Source organism: Besnoitia besnoiti, chromosome II (genome assembly GCF_002563875.1).
Source record: "Besnoitia besnoiti strain Bb-Ger1 chromosome II, whole genome shotgun sequence".
Classification (NCBI taxonomy): domain Eukaryota; phylum Apicomplexa; class Conoidasida; order Eucoccidiorida; family Sarcocystidae; genus Besnoitia; species Besnoitia besnoiti.
The window spans coordinates 2441589-2461084 of record NC_042357.1 but is presented as its reverse complement, the minus strand read 5'-3'; the positions used below and the strand labels follow the sequence as shown (position 1 = coordinate 2461084).

At 54.9% G+C, this 19496-nt stretch overlaps 4 protein-coding genes across 4 annotated transcripts; all 4 read left to right on the top strand.

Moving 5' to 3' along the window:
* Window positions 1–693: 693 nt before the first annotated feature.
* On the top strand, window positions 694–7187 carry BESB_037050 (subtilisin SUB8; the record flags this gene model as incomplete). The annotated part of the gene is made up of 4 exons (XM_029362291.1): window positions 694–5134; window positions 5363–5542; window positions 5784–5969; window positions 6472–7187. 4 exons carry the CDS (start codon window positions 694–696, stop codon window positions 7185–7187), a joined length of 5523 nt encoding a protein of 1840 aa, XP_029221256.1.
* Window positions 7188–8657: 1470 nt separating this feature from the next.
* BESB_037040 (uncharacterized protein) lies at window positions 8658–10808 on the top strand (the record flags this gene model as incomplete). The annotated part of the gene is made up of 2 exons (XM_029362290.1): window positions 8658–9231; window positions 9838–10808. The coding sequence occupies 2 exons, from the start codon at window positions 8658–8660 to the stop codon at window positions 10806–10808; spliced, it is 1545 nt and encodes a 514-aa protein (XP_029221255.1).
* Window positions 10809–12671: 1863 nt separating this feature from the next.
* Window positions 12672–13184, top strand: BESB_037030 (SAG-related sequence; the record flags this gene model as incomplete). The annotated part of the gene is made up of 1 exon (XM_029362289.1): window positions 12672–13184. One exon carries the CDS (start codon window positions 12672–12674, stop codon window positions 13182–13184), a length of 513 nt encoding a protein of 170 aa, XP_029221254.1.
* A 2967-nt stretch (window positions 13185–16151) lies between these two features.
* On the top strand, window positions 16152–17821 carry BESB_037020 (SAG-related sequence; the record flags this gene model as incomplete). The annotated part of the gene is made up of 2 exons (XM_029362288.1): window positions 16152–16707; window positions 17334–17821. The coding sequence occupies 2 exons, from the start codon at window positions 16152–16154 to the stop codon at window positions 17819–17821; spliced, it is 1044 nt and encodes a 347-aa protein (XP_029221253.1).
* Between the last annotated feature and the right edge of the window lie 1675 nt (window positions 17822–19496).

The window sequence follows — 19496 nt, the reverse complement described above, 5'->3', positions numbered from 1 at the left end:
ATGGGGTTCAATGTAGATACCTTCCGGATGTTTCCACCGCGGGAACAAGCACCCTACACGGTTTTGCTGTCTAATGAGATTATGGCTGTAGGCGTGGGAGCGTCAGAGAATACATAGATTCATATGGAGGTGGAAGACATCACGACGGCTCTTGCACTGTCATTCACGATGGATTCACAAGCCGCGAAAAACCTATACCAGAGAGACCAGACAGATCAGTCGGGCAACAGGCACGCACAGCACCGGAGAGGGCGCACGCCCAAATTCGGTGCGTGCACGCGTTTGCCACCTTTGTATCGCCAATTGAGGTGCTCTGATGCCGATAACAGAAGGGGTCAAGACCGCCCACATCCGCGACGCCAAGGCCAAATTTCCGTTCATCCAAACGTCGCACTGTTCAATCCCTCTTGTTCATCTGGATCAGACGCGCGTGGTATCTCTCGAAATACAAGTGTGAGGGGGACGCTTTCGTGTAAGATCCAACGGCCCTATCAGCGAGCTTCGGACCTCCCCCCGTGCAGTCGCCACCAGATCTGGCGATCCTCCTCGTTCTCCTCAAAAACGAATGGTGTCCGCATGAACGCTTGGGCAGCTGGGCTTGCTAGCTTGCTGCTCTGGAGTGTGTTGACATCTGTATTTCGACCTCCGGAGAGAGTGCGTCTTGTCTCCTGCATGCGGGCAGCAGCCTCGCATATGGGGGACCCCCGCACGTCGTCGGTCCTCTTCCCTGTGGGCGAGGCTCTCGACACAAACCCCCAAACACACTTAGGCACGGTCATTCCTCCGTCACCCTCTGACTTCTCCAGGGACATAACTCCGCCCTCAAATCCGCAGAGCGCCTTCTCCGGAGGGGCATCGACCAGTTCAGCGGTGCAACTTCCTACGAATTCCGCCGTCTACCTCTCTAATCTCCACGAGGAAAATACAGTGCGTCGTGCGGGACAGTCACACAGTCCGTCGATGCCGACGTCTCCTCAGAGTCCTCTTACGTCACCTGCCCAGCAAACGTTCAAGCAAACGCAGCCTCCACCTACAGTTAGCGTTGGGAGTTACGTCTTGGAAAATGTCTCAGCTTCTTCAGCGAATTCCCGGCTTGTCAGCGCGACGCCTCTGCCAGGGCCGAAAGCCGGACAAACGGCGGAAAAGACACCTGTCTTGAATCTTAAGCCGGATAAGGAAGGCTGGCTATTGATTGAAGACCTGAGACTCAGCAGAAGCAGCTTCGAGGTCGTGTTGAAACAGGGAGAGCGCCTAGCTCTTCCCTTCGCTCTGACAGCTAACGAGAAAGTAAAGCTGTTCGTGAGGTCTACAACTAACTTCGAGAAATCTGCCAGCGCCCTTGAACGGACTGCAGACTTGTTTTTCATGCACGCTGTGGAGGAGAGGCAGTCTCAAGTGAAGCAGAGCCGACCTCAACAGCAGCCTCCTTCCATTGTAGATTGCGGACCTGCAGATATCTCGTGTCAGTCTTCAGCAAGTGTGTCGTCCAGAGTTTCGAGCACATTTAAACCCACAGACAACGCTCCAGAGTGGGATAGTCAGACGGTGGCCCCCCGCCATTCGGATCGTTTGCTTGCCGCTTCAGGCAATCCGGCCCTGTTTTCAAGTCCAGGCCGGTCTCACTACAACACGAATTCGGGCAGCGCTGCTGCAGCCGCTGGCGAGGACCGCCGTGGAGGTGTCAGACCCCGCCGGAGACCTGAGTTAGCCGCAAGGGTCAACGGCGTGCAGAGAGCAATTTCAGAGTCGACAGAAGCGCGGCTGTCGTCTAGCGAGAGTGAACCGTTTGCCGCCCACACGAGAGAGCGCTACGCAGGAACAGCCAGTATGCAGTCCCGCAGACAAATGCCCGTGCCTGCTGGTTTTTCATCAGGACAGTCGCACATATTGGGGAACATGGGGGATGCGCCGCTGATCGCCGCCACAGTAAACACCGGAACTTTCAATCCGCTGGCTGTTGATTCACTTCCGGAAGAACCGTGGGCAGGGTGGGTCGATTCTCTCCAGCTGCTTGCGGCAGAGACAAGGAACGTCGACTGGGTGAATGCTCAGCGGATGCTCCAAGCTGTTCGCCTTCAGGTGGGAGCGGCTCTCACCGGTGATCTGGCGACTAGTGTCCGGGCTGATGACCAGGACTCCAGCTCACATTCCAGTGGGCGCGCCTCTGGGAGGCGTGGAGACGGTCGAGCATTGGGATTTCTAGGGAGAGAAACCAGCCACAGCCGCAGTGGGACGCATACTTCTCCTGCCGCAGTTATATCACGGGGAGCGGATGGATTAACCTCACTGCCGTTTGGAAGGGTCGTGGTGCAGGAAATAAACGATGGAGATGAGCCGTCAGAAGTCAGGGCTGACACCAACACGGAAGCGGGCGAAGGGGCGATATCGCCAATGCAAAAACTCCACCAACTAGTGGCGGGGGCCTCCCCTTCACCCTCTGCTGACGTGCAAGACGACTGGACCGATGCATTGCCGTCCTCGGCTTCACAGCTGCAAAACGAGGTAGTCGATCAACTACACGAACAAAGGGATAACGCAGACCTGTTGTGGATGGCAATGCATGGCGATAGCAAGCCCCCCTCGACTGAGCGGTTAGAGACGACGAAAGCCGGCGTCAAGGCCTCGAACAAACCAAAGAGTAAGACCATGAAGACTAAACCCCCGGTTCCCGACCGCAGTCCATCCCCTGCGCGTCGGCAGATGATTGTCGTGGATGTGGAGGCTCTTGGCAGCCCTGTAGATAAGGAGACCGGACGGCCGCTCTTCTACAACGATAGGATTTTGGTCGGCTGGCGTTGTTCTGAGCGCGAGCTGCTGGCTCTCAAAGCCCTGGACCTGGAAGAAGAGGAGGCTGCTTTTGAAGAAAACGAAAGGTGGAGTCATGTCTCCCCACTTTTCGGCGCAGACAGAAAGTCGCCGTCCTCTTCTTCGCGTCCATCTCCAACGCTCGCTGAAGATCCTAAAACGATAAGAGCAGGAGAGCAACTGCAGATCGGACTTCCGTGCGCCCAGTGGAGTCACGCGCAATCCATAGCGAACCAGACGGATCATGAAGCTCGACTGTGTGGCTATGTACCACCCGATATGGGCATCGACGTCCGTAGCCTTCGCGAATCAACTAATATGACCTCGACCTACCCAATACCACCAGGACCGGCATCACCTCTCGACCTATCGCAGATAAAAGAACTTTGGTCGGCTTCCGGAAGGCGTGCCACCGACGAAGGAATTGGAATTGATGGCTACACGCAGTCAGCACAGCGGCCAGTATTTCCTGGAACTGATCAAGCTAGCACTGAGCCACGAATCTCAGCTGCATACGTAGACGAAGAAATTGGCGGAATCGTTGGGGCACCTCTTCGTCGAACACAGGTATTGGAGCGCATGCTGAAAAGTTATGCAAGCCCCGAAGTCGAGTCGGTGAAGACTCTCTTCCGGAGGCTACCTCAGAAACGGGAACTTCGAAAGAATGCTGGAAAAGGCGAAATATGGAAAGGGGCTGGAAACCCACCGGGCGTCAATGAGCAGTCTAACGTTGGTGCAACCAGAAAAATTCACTCCAACCCAAATCTCAGCACAATTCCACCAGCTGGACGTGACGAGAGCCAGGCTCCAGAGGCGGGAACTGTACACGATGGCTTTCCCAACGCCTCCGAAAGTCCTGATGACGTCAAAAGCAATCCTGGTCCTGCTGCTGGCGATACTCGTGCGCCAAAAGCGAGTGCCCACGCGTACAAAACCGACGATGATTTCGAACTGGGACATGAGATAAAGAAAGACAGAAGCGGAAAAGCTGAAGGAGTGCAGGCGAACGCCTCCATGAAAACTAGACTTTTGGACGACGACGAGCTGTGTGGAATGGATCTCATCAAGCTGTCCCTCAAGCATTATCGTGCACGATCTGAGAACAAAACGCAGGATGCAAAACCAGACAACGACTTCGAGGATGTGGAGGCACTGAAGTCTTTCATGAAGGAGTTTACATCTCAAGACTACGTCGGTGACATTCTCTTCATCGCTCCAGACGCTCCGATCCACGCCCAGGCAATAAGTGTCTTATTCGGCAATGACGAGAACTTCGACAGTGGCGAAACGCGAGAGTCGTCCTCCACTGCCGCGCAGAATCCACAGCGAAGCGACACAGAGAGGCGACAAGCTCCACGAGCTGGTGTAGAGGACCCTGAACGGCCGTTCACCAGAAGTGATGGTCTTAGTCCGAGTGGAGGTAACTTGGAGACCCCAGTGAAAATGCCAGGAGAGGGAGCTGCCTCACCTCCTTCCAAGCTACCCGCGCGTGATTTCCTGAAGAAACGAAGTACAGCGGCGGGCGGCGACATACCCGTGTTGGATGATGAGGAAGATCCGCTTCAGGAGCGAGAAACCGTGCACGAGGGACAACATGCGCAAGGCGTCTCACAGCCAGGCCAGCAACGAAACGGGAGCAGGTCACTGCAGAGGACGTCACGAAGCTCAGGAAGGGGCGCGATGGAGGGCGGCTACACGCCGTTCCCTAATGACCCGTTATTCACACTGCAATGGGCACTCGGGTCGCCGCCCCAGGATGCGCATATTAGCGCAGAGTTCTGCTTCCTCCGGGCTCGAGAAGAGCTGGAGGGTAAGCCGAGTGAAGCAGGGGGAAAAGACAGGGCAGATCCACGCCAGCAAGTTCCTACCAGTTCTCAGCTGGCAAAGGTTAGACAGCTGTGTGAAGCTGCAGGCCAAACGGAACCGCGCCTCGGCAGAGAAAGGCTACGGTCAACGGCTCTTTCTGAGGAGGATTCTGATTATTCCAACCGAAATGAAGAAACCGGAAGAGTGGAGCACTTGCTGTTGTGGGAGGGAAGGACGTGGCATACAACGAACGATGCTGCCCTTTTGCCCTCGGAAAGCAGCAGCACAGGAGTTCTTGGCATCGGAAACAAAGCGGATGATATGCAGCTGCCGCTCGCTCCGCAGACATCTGAGGGGATCCACGGCCTCCAAGAGAGCGACGCCGAAAAACGTAGAGGAACTGGGGCAGGCGGCAGGTCAGCTGCTACAAACGGCATCGACATGGTTAAGGCATGGCGACTTAACCTTCGTCCCGATGAAGCCAAACAGAAGCCTGAAGTTCTCGTCGCCGTCATCGACACGGGTGTGTCCATAGTCTAATTTGTGTGATGATGACTGTGCGCCGCGAAGTTTCCGGCAGGACGCGGATTTTTTTCAGGTGTTGCCCTCCGTGTTCCTTCCGACTCCACGCTTAGACGGCGCAGTCGGTACACTCCCTGTCCTGCGACAAGATTCCTGTCAAGAAATGTCAGAGTGCTCTTAGAGCGTGGACAAAGTGCATTCCGGACTTTTCTTTCGTGCGTTGCCACAGGCGTTAACTACATCCACTCTGATCTTGCCAATAGCATTTGGGTCAACGAGCAGGAGCTGAACGGCGTGCCAGGGTTTGATGATGACCAGAACGGTTATGTCGATGACGTGTACGGCTGGAATTTTCTTCATAGCAACAACAATCCCATGGATGACAACGGCCATGGTTCCCATGTCGCAGGTAAGAGATCTTCTGTGCCGCGTATTTCAACGGATCAGTACGTAACAGCGCAAGAGATTCTAGAGGTCTAGAGGCCAAGAAGGACAGCGTTGAGCCACCGGACAGTGCCGCGGGAGGTTAGCCTCCATCACGTCTCTATTCCTAGCCATGACAGACGTCTGGGGGGGCGAATAAGAAACCGTTACATGGACATGATGCAACTTGCGTTCCCCGCCTCCGCTTATTCTGTTGCACCCACCAGGAATTATAGGTGCTCAGAGGAACAATAACCAAGGAGTGTCTGGCATCAGCAGCCACGCTCGCATAATCGCTCTTAAGATTCTTGATAACAAAGGAGAAGGAGATGTTTCGCATGCGATTCCGGCGATCCGATACGCTTTGGACAATGGAGCGAAAGTCATTACCAACTCTTGGGGTGGCATCTCAGGTGAGTCTCCATTCATCCCCTATGCAGTACGCACGTGAATAGCATGCTTGAAATGAGCGTAGTCTTCACGAGTAGCTATACACACCAATGTAGTGGTGCCTGCGTGTGTCGCGGGGCCAACACAACAGAAATGTGTCCGAAAAGGCCGCGCGGACACTGTTGGAAGGGGAGCACGACATGTCCTGCCTTTGACACAACCAACGAATGCTGTCTCACTATCGCATATACTACGCACAAGCCCTGCTTGTCAACCCTCATGGTGTACGGGCGCCCGGTAATCCCTGGTGTTGACGGGTGCTCTTGGCGCCTCACAGGCGCATCCGCTATAGCCTCTGGCGGGCTGACGCAGGCCGAGCGGTTTGCTCCCCTCCAGATGAGCCTGCGATCTATGGCTAGAGCCGGGCCCAGAGGCAGCGCTTCCATTCTCGCTGTTCACTGCTATCTTCGTTCCCCCCAGGGCTGCCCTTCGAGTTCTGTTTCGCTGTTTCCCGTGCCTGCTCAGGCCCAGGAACTCAGATTCTGGGAGTCCTGCTAAAGGAGGCAGTAGCTGACGCAAGCGGAAGCGTGTTCGTCATTGCGGCAGGCAACGACGGAATGGATATCACGAAAACTCCGTACTATCCAGCATCTTTCCTGAGGGACTGGACAATCACTGTTGGCGCGCATGCACGAGATGGTGCGCTGCCGCAGTGGTCGAACTACGGTCACAACAGCGTTCACCTCACAGCTCCAGGAGAAAGCATCACAAGCACGTGGATGGGAAGCGGCTATCGGCTGAGCAGCGGGACGTCGATGGCCGCTCCGATGGTCAGTGGGGTTGCTGCGGAAATTCTTGCCTACAACCCAATCCTGCAGCCCCAACAAGTCATTGATGTTCTTGTTCAAAGCGCTATAAGCGACAGAAGACATCAGAACATCTCTTTGACCGGTGCGCGGCTCAACGCCTATCGCGCGATCGTTCTTAGTCAGCTGCAGTTCTTCTCCGTCTCTTCTACGGAGCTACACGTAGGAGGAACTACGGATCCCGTTGGAGAAGTGGAAATTACTTTTCAGGCCAGCGTGCTTCCGCCCGGTGTCTACGAGGGAAACGTCGAGCTCGTTTATGCCAGACGCTTAGCCGGCGCTAAAAGCATGGGTGTTCTCTCAGGTGTGCTCAAGCGCAGAGTCGTCCAGTTGGTTCAGATAAGCTTACCAGTGCGGTTGACAATTGCGTCATGACCTCTTGGGTAGCCGTGCCCTTCGCACCCACACTCGAATGGACCTGGAGCCAATGAGGCTGAGCTCTTCGAGCCGAATGAACTGGATGACTGGCGGCCCTCTGTGGTCGCGAATACGAATTAGCATACAAATACTCATATGCACAAAGGTATACATGTGTACTGTAAATGCTGACAGGTGAAGAACCCCCAGTGTGGCAGTTCATATTTTTGTGGAACAGGTGGATTTGCAAAACAGCAGGTACCACGCCAATTCCTTCTTGAGGCATTGTCCTCTGCCATCCATCAAGACTCAGAAGCCGACGTGTTCACTCATTGTGATCATCAATGAACATTTGAAGTTTTCATGCAAAACGGCACTCTATTATCCTCGTGTGTGTTCTTTCCCTCTCAAAGACTCTTTCTAACGGCTTACGAACTGAGACCCGAGCATCAGACAAATATTTCGATAGTTCAGGCATGACGACCAACTGGTTTTAAAATGGTGAAAATTTCCCGACGTACTCCATATTCCGCTGCATTACATTGTCACAGCCCGCTTGAAGACAGAGCCTGCAAAGTACGCGAGCCATGCAGATGGTGAACAATATCACGATGTTCTACGGGCACACACTTCTCTCAGAATATGACACTCATTCCCTGTGAATCCAAGATTGCCTCATCATATTCGAGCTCCGCTGGACATATAAATAATATCGTGGGTATCTATTTTTTGCATAATCCGTCCCGTAGATAGTAAGACATCACCGAAGGACTTGCGCTAGCGCTCAGAGCAAAGGCTTGTTCTACTCTATGCCAGGTGGAGCGGATCGGTGCGCGGGGTTCTAGAGAAAATTGCACACCCAAACATGCCAGTGGTGACCGGGGTGGAAGAGACATGTTCTGCTCCAAATTCGAGATGCCATTCCAGTACAACGCGGAACCACGAGACAAAAGAACTATCACCTCTGTCTCCCCGTCGAATGACGCGCGAATACTGCATGCCACACCGCATGCGGCATCAATTAAGCATGCGCACATACATCGATGGCTGCCGACTTCCAAAGTGAAGCTTGCTCACGTTTGGCTGTTGTCTAGAGAAGAATTCATCGTAGGACGCTACCTGCTGTGCTCTCATTGGGCGTGTGCGGCGTTTCGACTGCGACGGATATGACGCTGCGCCCGAGAAAGCTAGTTGGCTTCGCCGTCCTAAAGGGAGACGGCGATGGCGCCCGTAAGACCCCAATGTTGGCGTCCCATCTGTAGCTCTGTCTCTGCTTTCCTCCTTTTCTTCACCGCACTTCGGTGGAATTTTCTACTCCCAGCTGAGCAGCCGCGGCTCTCCCCGGCTCCACTCTGGCCTTTTCTGGATATGCGTGCTGCAGCCGTCTCTGCCCGGCAGGAGACTGCAGTGGAGCCTGCGAGAGTCATAACTAGAGATACTACTATCCCTGATCTAGAAAAGCACTCGATACGCTCAGTATTCACGTCAATGCACACTGACTCCAATCCGGGCTCCAGAACAGGGGAAGCCTGTGAGCCCAAAAACCCGGCGAGCCCTCCTTTGCGAGGAGACGAAGATGCCGCGTGTTTCGCTGCAGAGCCCTGCGCGTGCCCAGCACCGCCTCCGTCGGCTGCACCAGCCCCGAATCAGGGCCTTCCTGACTTTCTGCCTCATTCGGAGTCAAGGCAGAACCACAGCACCTCTGATGAGTCTGTGACGGAAAACTCCTCCGCGGAAGTGACCAGAGACGGCAGCGATAGGACAGCTGCAGATGACGGTGTCCCAGCTTCACCCGCCGCCCCTCGCCACTCGAAGGACAGATATCACCGGAAAGTCCTCCTGCAGGGAATCAACAGCGACGACGGCAACTCAGATTCGAGTGGGCGTGGCGCTGGGACCGTCTTACAGAACTCGGCCGCGGCGGCCCCTCTGCTGGCGATCGAGTGGAAGCGCTTCCCGTATGACTTTGCGCGAGGCGAGTTCGAAGTCCATGGGTTTCCGCTATACGTAGAGGGACCTTCGCAGGTTCGCCCCGCGCATCTCCAGCAAGATGCCGACACGGGTAAGGAACGCGAGACGCCCCTGCGCGCTCAGATTACAGAGCCAGCCGGGTATCACTCAGGCCCCCCTCCGTACACAGACATGGAACCGTAGTGACAGGGCGTCAGCAGCAGGTGAGGCTTGCGGTGTAGGAGATACATTTGTGCTGCGGACTGCGGTGACACTCTGGCTGCCGCCTCGTCTATCACGACGCCTAAGGAGTCGCGGAATGTCGGCATTTTCGGCCGCGCACTGGCGACCAGCGTGTTCTGCGCATACGGTCACGTGCACTGTGTTCCTCTCTGAGACGGGGTTATTTATCGGCTTTTGGGGGGGCATATACTACGAGGTGGCCTACTGGTCTAGATCTTGAAGGTCTTTGCTTTAGCTGTCGCTGATGCGGAGCCGCGACCACGCGTCGCCTCTGTTCATGCAACGTGATTCTCACCGGGTTACTAGTGTGAGAGCAGGACAAATGAGTTGAGCGTGAGGTCGCGAGCGCTGCAGACGCTGGAATCTTTTGTCAGGGCGCACTGGCGTCCTAGTGTACCTCTGTGTGCCTCTCCATCCTTTTTTCGCCTCCGCTCACCGCTCGGTGCTTCGGTTTGTTCGTCCTCGTCGTTTTCAGGTAAGTCGGTCTGGGACGGCAGCGTCGTTCTTGCGCGTTTCGTTGAGCAGCGCCTTTTCCCTCCGGGCGGCGCGGAAGAGGAGGCTCCATGCGTAGCAGACAACACGAAGGATCGATGCAAGGGACATTCACCTCCGCCGCGAGCCGGGCGCCGGCGCGTAATTCTGGAGCTGGGCGCGGGCCTGGGCGTCGCTGGCCTTGCCGCTGCGGCCGCCGGCACGCACATGTCTCGGGAGCACCAGCGGCACGAGCAACAGACCCCAGTCTGCCAGGGAACTGGCACAGAATTTTGTCATGTACAGAGGGGCGAAAACGCGACTAGGAACTCGTCAAATCCTATAGGATCCTCCGACAGAGCGGGGCGACGGGTCGACGCAGAGGAGAACGTTGTAATTCTAACTGACCTGCCCTATTGCCTGGGACCGCTAACGGAGAATGTCAGGCGGAATCGCCACTTCGCTGTAGAGAAGCAGCTGTGCCGCAGGGCGGATGCGGACAGTGGAAGTGTTGCTGGGAACGCACAGGTCGACTCAGAAGGCGAGATGCAAGAAGGGAAGAGCCAGGTTGCTGTGTGCCCCCTCGACTGGAACGAGCCGCAGAAGTTTGCTGAGCTTGTTGAAGGAGTCTTGAACCCTGGAGAAGTTGAAGTGATCCTCGGTGCAGACATTGTGTGGCTGACTAATCTGGTAGAGCCCCTTGCTGAGACAATCGACTGGTTTGCTGAAACAAATAAAGAACTGATGGAGGCGACAGGCGCGGCGACACCAACCGGAGGAGCGGAGGCGACACGCGGAAGCGTCGCCCCATTGGTTGTGTTCCTCGCTCATCAGACGAGATCGGAGAAGACAGACGATGCCATGTTTTCCGCGTTTGCCGCCAAAGGTCTTCATGTCGAAGTTCAGTCATTTGACGACCCAGTCGCCAACCGAAGCACAAATATTCGTATTCTGAAAATTTGGAAATACGCTTAGTGATTCCGCCTCGATCTGTCTTTCGTGCCTTGATTTGTATCTGCGTTTCCAACCCGGCACTTAAGGAAGGACACGACCTGCCCGGCGTACTACTGCGTCACACTCGTGCCTGCAGTCCGCATGCCGCAGTGGTGCCGGTCTAGTGCCTGCATGAGGCAACCGTAGAAATGCCTGTTGACGCTGGTACTCTTCAACACACACAGCCAACGCCCGCGGGAGCGATACCGATGTCAACTGATTTCTGCCGTCTGTGCATCAGCAAAGTGTTGATGTCTCTAAGCCACTAGTGAGACTGTCCGGCTGCACGCTCTAGCAAAGTCAATGTATTTCTCCCACATAGCAATGCGCCACCGAGGGCAGTAAGAAACAAATCACATCGCCTCGTACAAGTCCTTGCAATGGTTCAGCGAGTCTCTCCCGAGTTAGTTGCTAGCCCCCAAACGTGAGCCCTCTTGCAGAAACTCTCCTGTGGTTTTTCAGGAAAACTGTATGGGGGGAACTACCGCATGAATCGCTGAGTGCTCAAAAGCGACACTCCTCATGGTTAACCTGTGGTTTAGGGATTTTCAGCATTGACTGTTCAGAAGCTGCGTTCGCACACAGCTATACCCACTACACGACGAGAAGGGCAGCAATCACTCCCCTCTTAGACCAAAGAAATTCAGATGACGTTGGCTCGAAAAAAGAGTTCGAGCTGAATGGAGAGGAAGACAGATTCGTTTCATTCAGAGATTCCCGCCGCGTGTTGTCTGCACGACCGTCATCGCGCCGAACTAGCCAAGGTTCTCGCGGCATGCAGCAAGCACCTCGGCGATGCGGGCGCCGCGAACGGGAGACGAAAACCCGTGCCTGTTGGAGCGTGTTTTCAACTGCACACAACACACACCGCGATCATCGTGCCCCTAGTATTCTTTAGCCTTTCCTCTTTTCTTCGTTCCTCCCAGGAAAAATGGGAGCCTTAGCCTTTTATTCCGGAGCTACAGCCACACCCGCCTGCAAGGGAGCGGTGTCGCGACGACGTGGAGTGTTCACTTGGTCTGTAGTATTTGCCTGTGTTCTCTTCCTCTGTGCACTGCCCTGCTCTACATACGCTGAGCAAAATACTACGTGCAGCGAACCAGGCTCTGTTGTATCTGTCATTGCCAAACATCCTAACGCAGTTACGATCAAGTGCTCGAGCGAAGCCTCGACTCTGTATCCCCCGCCAAACACCCCCCCCTCTCCACTTGTGTGCACGACATCCGCCTGCGATGCTACCACCCCGCTGGCAGTTCCAAAGGCTCAATGGTCTCCACAAAAAAGCACAGGCACCTTCACTCCCCCTGAAAACCCGGAAGCCGCGGCCACAGTTTACGTTCAGTGTGAATCTTCGTCTACGAATCCTGATCACGGAGCCCTGCAGGCTGCGCACACAGTCAAGGACGACCAACTCGATAAAAAGCCTTGCAAGGTTCAGATCGCCGTGTGGGGACCTCCAAAACAGGGTGCCACCCACTCGACATGAACTGACGAAGACTTCTTCCTCATTTGTTTGTTTTCAAATTTCGTACCGTGACTGTGCCGATCGGTCTATGACGGCTGCGTCTCACACTGTCCCGCGCTTCCCATGATAAATGATGCATGCGGTATTTGTTCGGGTCGGAATCTGACTCATTCGGAATGAGCAATGCACCTGCCGTTTTGCTTAATGTGTAGCACTCCGCATACCTGGTTTTAAGTCGAAGCTCTAACGTGTAGGGAAGTCGCGTTGTTGTGGCAATTCGTCCTCGAGGACTCCATTTACCCCGAAGCTGTGTGTTACGACGAGTCAGCTGCTGAAGCCTGGTTTGCAGTTTTACGGTTGAGCCTAGCATTTGTGGATCGATGCTGTTTTCATCTCCAGGCAAGTGCGACGGTGGCGCCGACGTGAAGGAATTCGAGATCACGTCTAACGACACAACGCTTACGTTTGCATGCAAACAGAGCGACACTTTGAATCCTCCGTTGTTTGACCGAGTCCTCCAAGGCGACACTTGCGGCCGCGAGGCTCTGCTGGAGAGTGTTGTTCCTGGCGCATCTCTGGTGCAACACGCGACTTCAACAGCTGACGACACAGCGGCGTATACCCTGACGATTAAGGACCTGCCAAAGTCCCCGCAGACACTTTGCTATCAGTGCAAGAGTGCCGCCAACCAAATGTCGGAAGACGCAGCGTGCAAGATACTGATCACTGTGAAGGAGGCGAAGACTGACGGCGAAGTAACTACCCCAATTATCCCTGGCGGGGCCACAACCTCAGCGCCTGACGCTTCTGAAGCCGGACACGTCTTGCCACGGACTGTTGTGTGCATGGCTGCAACTGTCAGCGTCGCACTGGTACTGTCAACGTTGATGTAACGTTGTTGTTCGCCTCCGGCCCTTTGGCGATTCGCCCGTTTTCGTCGATGCATCTCCGGGGGCGTGTGCCGCCTCCCATGGAGCGGCGCACAAACGTACGCGTAGTTTCAGATGCAGAATGCTCTAATCAAACGCAGCGGTAGATCCACAGCTCGGCTGGTGTCCAGCAACGCCCGGAACCTTTTTTTCAAAACGCTGCAGCCACTCCAACCACATCTGCAAAATATAACGGTTTTAACGGCGCGCCTTTGGAGTTTCCACCTAGGTTTCCTCGTAATAAGGTTTAGAGACCAGCATGTGAGAAAGCTCGTTGCAGAGTGAAGCAACTGATACCGTTGCTTCCACATCGCGCGTGAAGCTGTTCCGGACGCACTCGCTGCCCAGCGCCGGGCGCTACGGAGAGGGAAGCTCGGACAACAAGGATCTGAGTTCAGGATCATAGTTGGTTGAGATAGGCACCAGAGGTTTTTGACCAGACACCTCGGTTGGTGCCTCGCCACCGGGAAGAAGAGAAACACAGCGGCTACAGAGAAATACAAACGCATCCACGCGCAATTGCGACGCAGTCGGCGTGGGATCGTTCCGTCTGCGCTCTTCTGCAGGGGATCCAGCTGCACACGGGCGTGCAGAAGAAGTGGGCGCCTCTCGCGTATGAAAGGGGCTCTCAAATCGCCTCGGAAGCACTCTCGCCGATCCCTCCCTTTTCACCTCCATGTCTTTCCATGCGTACCTGCTTATCCCCACGCAGCCGGCTGATGGATTTTACTGTCCGCTCGCACAAAAAAAGCGAGTCGTCCCTAAGAGGCGCCGCACACGTCTCCTTTCGCATCCCTCGAACCCGCGGCAGGACGCCCGGCGGTGCACACTACGGCTGGTCGATCGCTCCTTCTCTGGGGTTCGGCGCTGCAGATGCTACGTTCAGCCCCCTTCAAGTGCGTACTTCTGCATATTTGTTTCGTGCGCTCTTCAGGCTACTAAGGGAGCTCCTCACTTGGGAGAACTGTAGCTAAGCAGTGCTCAAGGGCTGATAGCTCGGCTGCGTCCGCCGTCCGCGCCCCGACCGAGCGCGCTGAGACGTCTATGCAGTTGGCGTCATATTTATGCTGAAGCACGCGGTTGCTTCTGTTGCGTCTCCCTGTGCTCTCCAGTACCCTCTTCTCTATCCCCGTCGACCTATCGTGCCGCTTCCCTTTTCTCCTGCGCTCCTCGACGACGCAAACTGCCTCGCGTGTCTCCACGCACACCAGCGTGGCTGCCCCTGTGGATGCGGAGTCCCCGCGCATCGGCGGAGCCCACGGGCGACTTCAGTGCTTTTAGGCACTTCGTTTTGCACACTTCTCTCTTGCTGCACAGCTGAACGTGTCGTCGAGTGTACTGCAGGCACTGAAGTTCTGAATTTGGTAGCGAAAGGCGTGCCCACTGTTGACTTTGCGACCACGGTATCCAGGATCTCTACGCTGCGCCACGCGAAGGATCCGCTAATTTGGTGTGCACAAATTCGGCCTGTACAGAGTCCGTCAAACTCGCACTCCCTTTCGCACTGTGGATTACAAGCTCTTACAACGGCTCGTTTGTTGTCTCAGAGGCTCCACAGGAAGCAACCACTGTATATGGGCAGTGTTCCTCTACTCCGTCTACCGCTACCACGGAGGCTCACCTGCAGCGAAGCGGTCGTGTACTTGACGCACCACATGAAAGTAAAGTGTGCAGAATTCAGATCGCCGTGTGGGGACCTCCGAAACAGGACGTTCCGTACCCGATCCCGAGTGAGTGCTGCGGCAGTACGGCGAGCAGGAAAATGCCCGTACGATAGTGGCACTTGCGGACTGCAATGCACTTGAGATTACAACTCCAAACCGACACCCCGCATGACTGCATACCCCGAGACAAAAGACATCTGAAATCGGGGGAAGCATCTGAAATCGGGGGGAATGCATCGTCTGCCACCAGGTAGGAAGCTGTTGAGCAGCTGTAGCTCAGAATCGGCACTGCGTTAGCCGCACAGCATTTTCGCAGAGGTATGCGGCCGTCCCGACTGTCCATGTCGCAGCCCGCTCGCGGCGTGTTGCCGATGGATGCCTGAGAATACAAGAGACGGTAGCAGCCGCCTCGTGCTTAGACCACACATGGGACCAGACAGCCAGCTGGTGCAGTACCAATTTGGTCGGAAGCCCAATTTCTGCAGTGGGGAGTTGTTTATCACCCCTTCGGTGTTGCCCACTGCAAACTACCTCAGGACGTCTCCTCGGTTGAATGCGACCACCATGTGAAAAGCGAAATGTGCGATCGGGAGAAAAACCCGAAGAGAGATTTTTTGGCACGACTCGAAAAGCGGTCATGGGGTGCCTCATATGTAAGCGCAGTACGCTGAAAGCTTTTGTTTGTTTCGCGGGACAGCTCTGGCGTTTCTCATTCTTATTGGATTGATGCCTTCACGAGTAAGCATTTTCTAGTAGAGCAGATACGAGCGTGCACTAACGGACTAGAGGACTGTTCTCCTTAAGAAAGAAAATTGAAAAGCAATGTTCAGGTTCCTCAACCAATCATATCTCCGAGAGCTAACCAGAACTGAGAGACCGATGAGGATCTGCGGAGGAATCATGGTAAAGAGATCTGGCCGCAATAAAACCGCTCAACGGAGTCGGTGCGGGACGTGCGATTTTTAGCTGCTTAGAAGGCGCCATCTGTCATGGCTTAGGACGGCTGTTAAAATTGGCAGTTGCTCTTTCAATTCCATGGGCTCCGTGCTCGGCTTGTTCATGCTCGAAATAATTCTTAACGCGGCATGCAGCATGCATTTGCGATGAGAGGGAAATCACGGCAAGGTGTTATGTGAACAGCAGGCAGGCATGCAGACTGGCATGAGGAGAACAGCTTGACGGCTCGCTCCGGCCGGCTGCATATTTTCAAGCGTGTTACCCTTTCAGTCGAGTAGGGTTTTCCATGCTTTGCTGTCTGTAGTAGAGAATGAAAGCATCCGTGTGTGGGGCCATCGCTGCACCCGGCGTGGCTACTTTCAAAGAATTGCCATCCTCGCATGTCCTATACGTCAGATCTGCTGCGCTGCTCTGGATCGTGTACCTTTTCGTACTTGCCAGCTCAGTGTCCGCCGATGGAGCAAATACGTGTAGTGAGCCTAGCTCTGTGGTATCCGTTACAGCCAACAACCCCGCAGGGATTTCTATCACGTGTGGTGGCAAGGTCGGAAGTCTGTATCCTCCACGAACGCCGGAAGGTCCTTCGCTAGTGTGCAAGACGTCAGCCTGCGATGCAACCGCCGAGCTGGCGGTCCCTGGGGCCAAATGGGAACCTAACGCAAACACAGGCACTTTCACACCGCCAGCCAAACCTGAGGAGGCGGCTACAGTATATGTTCAGTGTTCGGCATCCGACCCGGCTCATGAGGGCAGCCGATCGCAGGCTACCCGCCAAGCTATAAACGTCCAGCCTGATCAAGCACCCTGCAAGGTCCAGATCGCTGTGTGGGGCCCACCGATGAAAGACGCCGACTACCCAGTCCCGAGTAAGTCTTCGGGCAAACATAGCAGACTAACGCTGATTTGTAGATGCGCCTGCAACAGGCACCAGCTTGCCCGGAAAAAGAGAACAACGAGATTCCTCTTGAGATCTCGTCTAACGCATCTTCAGGTCGTTTGCTACCATTAGGCAACTAAACTGTGTCAGACAAATAGAAACGTCGTACCCTTGTTTTGTCTTTAACTGATGATCCAACATTTGAGTCTGGTGTGCTCAGTGAACTCGATACACCAGGGCTGGCTTGTACATGCCAGTCACTCGGCTCTGAAAGCCTTCCAGATCAAACACGGTACCTCGTCTCGTTCGCTTTACGCACCTGCCGTCATAGCAGAGTATTATGGGAGCAGCGCTGTCCAGAGCTAAGTGAACACTTATAATCGTAGCTTCATATCTTCGACCTGTGACGGACTCTGCTAGACGTGTTCGTATGGCGTGCGGGAAGTGATTTGTATCACTACGCTGACGGTCGCCCCCGGCCTTGAACAAGATGGTGGCTGCCGCAGCGAGTAACCAGAACACGTTTGTTTGTCGCCGGGTTCTTGTACAGTGCGCCCTATTCCCCGGAGTGTTTGTAAGGATATTTTCGTTCATCTGAACATGCGTTGTTTCTAGGCGAATGCGGCACCAACATGGGCGAGAAGGCTCTCGAGATCACGTCGCCTAACACCTCCGTCACGTTCACATGCAAAAGTGGTGAAAGCCTGAGTCCCTCACTCTTCGATCAGGGTCTTCAGGGTGAGGGCTGCAGCGACGAGGCCCCCCTCGACAGCATTGTTCCCGGTGCATCTCTGGTGCAACACGCCACTTCAGCACGCGCAGCCACTGCAGCCTACACTCTCAGAGTTGCAGACCTTCCAGAGACCGCGAAGACGCTATGCTACCAGTGCAAGAGCAGTGACCCCCAGCGAGCGGGAAAAGAGCCTTGCAAGGTTCTGATCAGCATTGCTCAGGCAAAAACTGACAACGGATTGACAAGTCCGCCACCCCCCAGCGAGACGACTACCACAGCTCCATGTACTTCTGGAGCCGGAGGGACCGTCGTTTCATGCACATATTTCACTGCTTTGTTGGTTTTGGCCTTGATTTCCAAAACTGAGTAGAGGTGTCTAGTGTTTCCGTTTCCGTATTGTGTGTGCACGCCGTTCTTGACGCCGGCGCATAGGCGTGTGCGGCTTTGGCCTTGGTGTCTGCCAAGTGCACGTGGTCAGGAGCTCAGATGTCAAGTGTGTTTACGAGTTGCGTCATGAAACTGGCAGCGCTTGGGGTACATGGGGACATCGGTTGATCGGTGAGATGAAGAGGCTGAAGAGTATCCAACGTCCACAACTTACAACACTATTGCTTGCTGGATAGCAAGCGGTGAAATGGATCACTTCGTCAGATAATCAACAGGAGAAGCACCTAGTTTCCTACAGCTTCAGGGCTCTCTTTGAGACAAAGCAACGAAACACCGTCTCCAAATTTAGCGGCAGTGTCTCACGAGTCCCGACAGTCTTGCGGTACCTGCAGCATCTGCACACGCCGCTATAACAGCTTCATATCTTCGGCGACTCCATCCTGGTTTATTTCGCCAGTGTGATACTTTGAGGGTGTATGCGTAGTGCTTTTTTGGGAGTGAAAATGGCTCCGCCGACTTCCGAAGTCAGCACACCGCAGGAGAGTCTCTAATCCCGTGTTACCTCCGGCGTACCCGTCCGCGCCGAGCGGGGTCCGAGCCCAACGGACCCGCGCAGGCCGTGCATGCAACGGTCGCGTGAGTCGGTCGAAGCGTCGCAGAAACTCGACCCGATCGCCCAGTTTATACCACGGTTCCTGCCAATCAGCAGGCTGACCATTTGGCTTCACATAGCGTGCTTTGCGGTGTAAAACGGAGGGGTCCAAAACGAGGAGTATCCCTGAATTCGTTGCAAGTATCAGTGCACCCGGAGCTTGCCTCTGTTCCGTCTGTCAAACCTGCCACCATTGCCCGCCTTATGAAAAACGACGCCGTCTATGAATACACCGCCACAACATCACTGTTCTCAAGACTGTTGCGTATCACAGGACATTAGATTCGCCATTTCTGTTGCGCTTCATTCCATTTTGGTGTTTTTGCGGATTTCCTCTGTCCATTCTTCTCCGGCACCCTCCCCAGTTACGAACGGATGATGGTGACAGCCTCTCGCGGCTCGGCCCGAGCTGCGTTGATGTCCGCCTTGTCTAATATGGCGTTGTGGCTTCACCGGCACGAACATGCCACTATATTGGTTTTCAGCATCTTTCTTTGCACGATGCTTCCATATTCGAAGGCTCAAGGAACTCACACATGCACCTTGCAGCAGCAGTGTTCGCTCTGAATTTCTGTGCACGGTGTTGCCCCAGTGCCGATCTCATCGGCATGTATCCCGTCGGTCCCTTGAAGAGGGCAGCCTGCTAATAGAATGGGGCCACTGAAGCTATCCCATGTGTGAGTATGCGCCCACGGGCTGTGGCCGTCTGCGTCGACGCCACGCTGCCTCAAGAGAAATCGAGTCCGGGGCCATTTGGCGCTTCCAGCCACAGTGTTTCGACTTTCCGTACGTTGAATGAGACTTGGGGATTGTTTTTGGCAAACAGGTACCGACAAAGAGACGAACGAATAGAATCGCAATGCACACCACGTTCGTGTACGGCTGTCATGGTGCGGATTCAGGCACCTTGCGGTTTGTGAGCAAGACTTCGCCGCAGCAGCCATCGCTTGTGGATCACAGTGCGAGAGTCAAGGCACTCACAGGATCCCCGTTCACCGACGCCTCG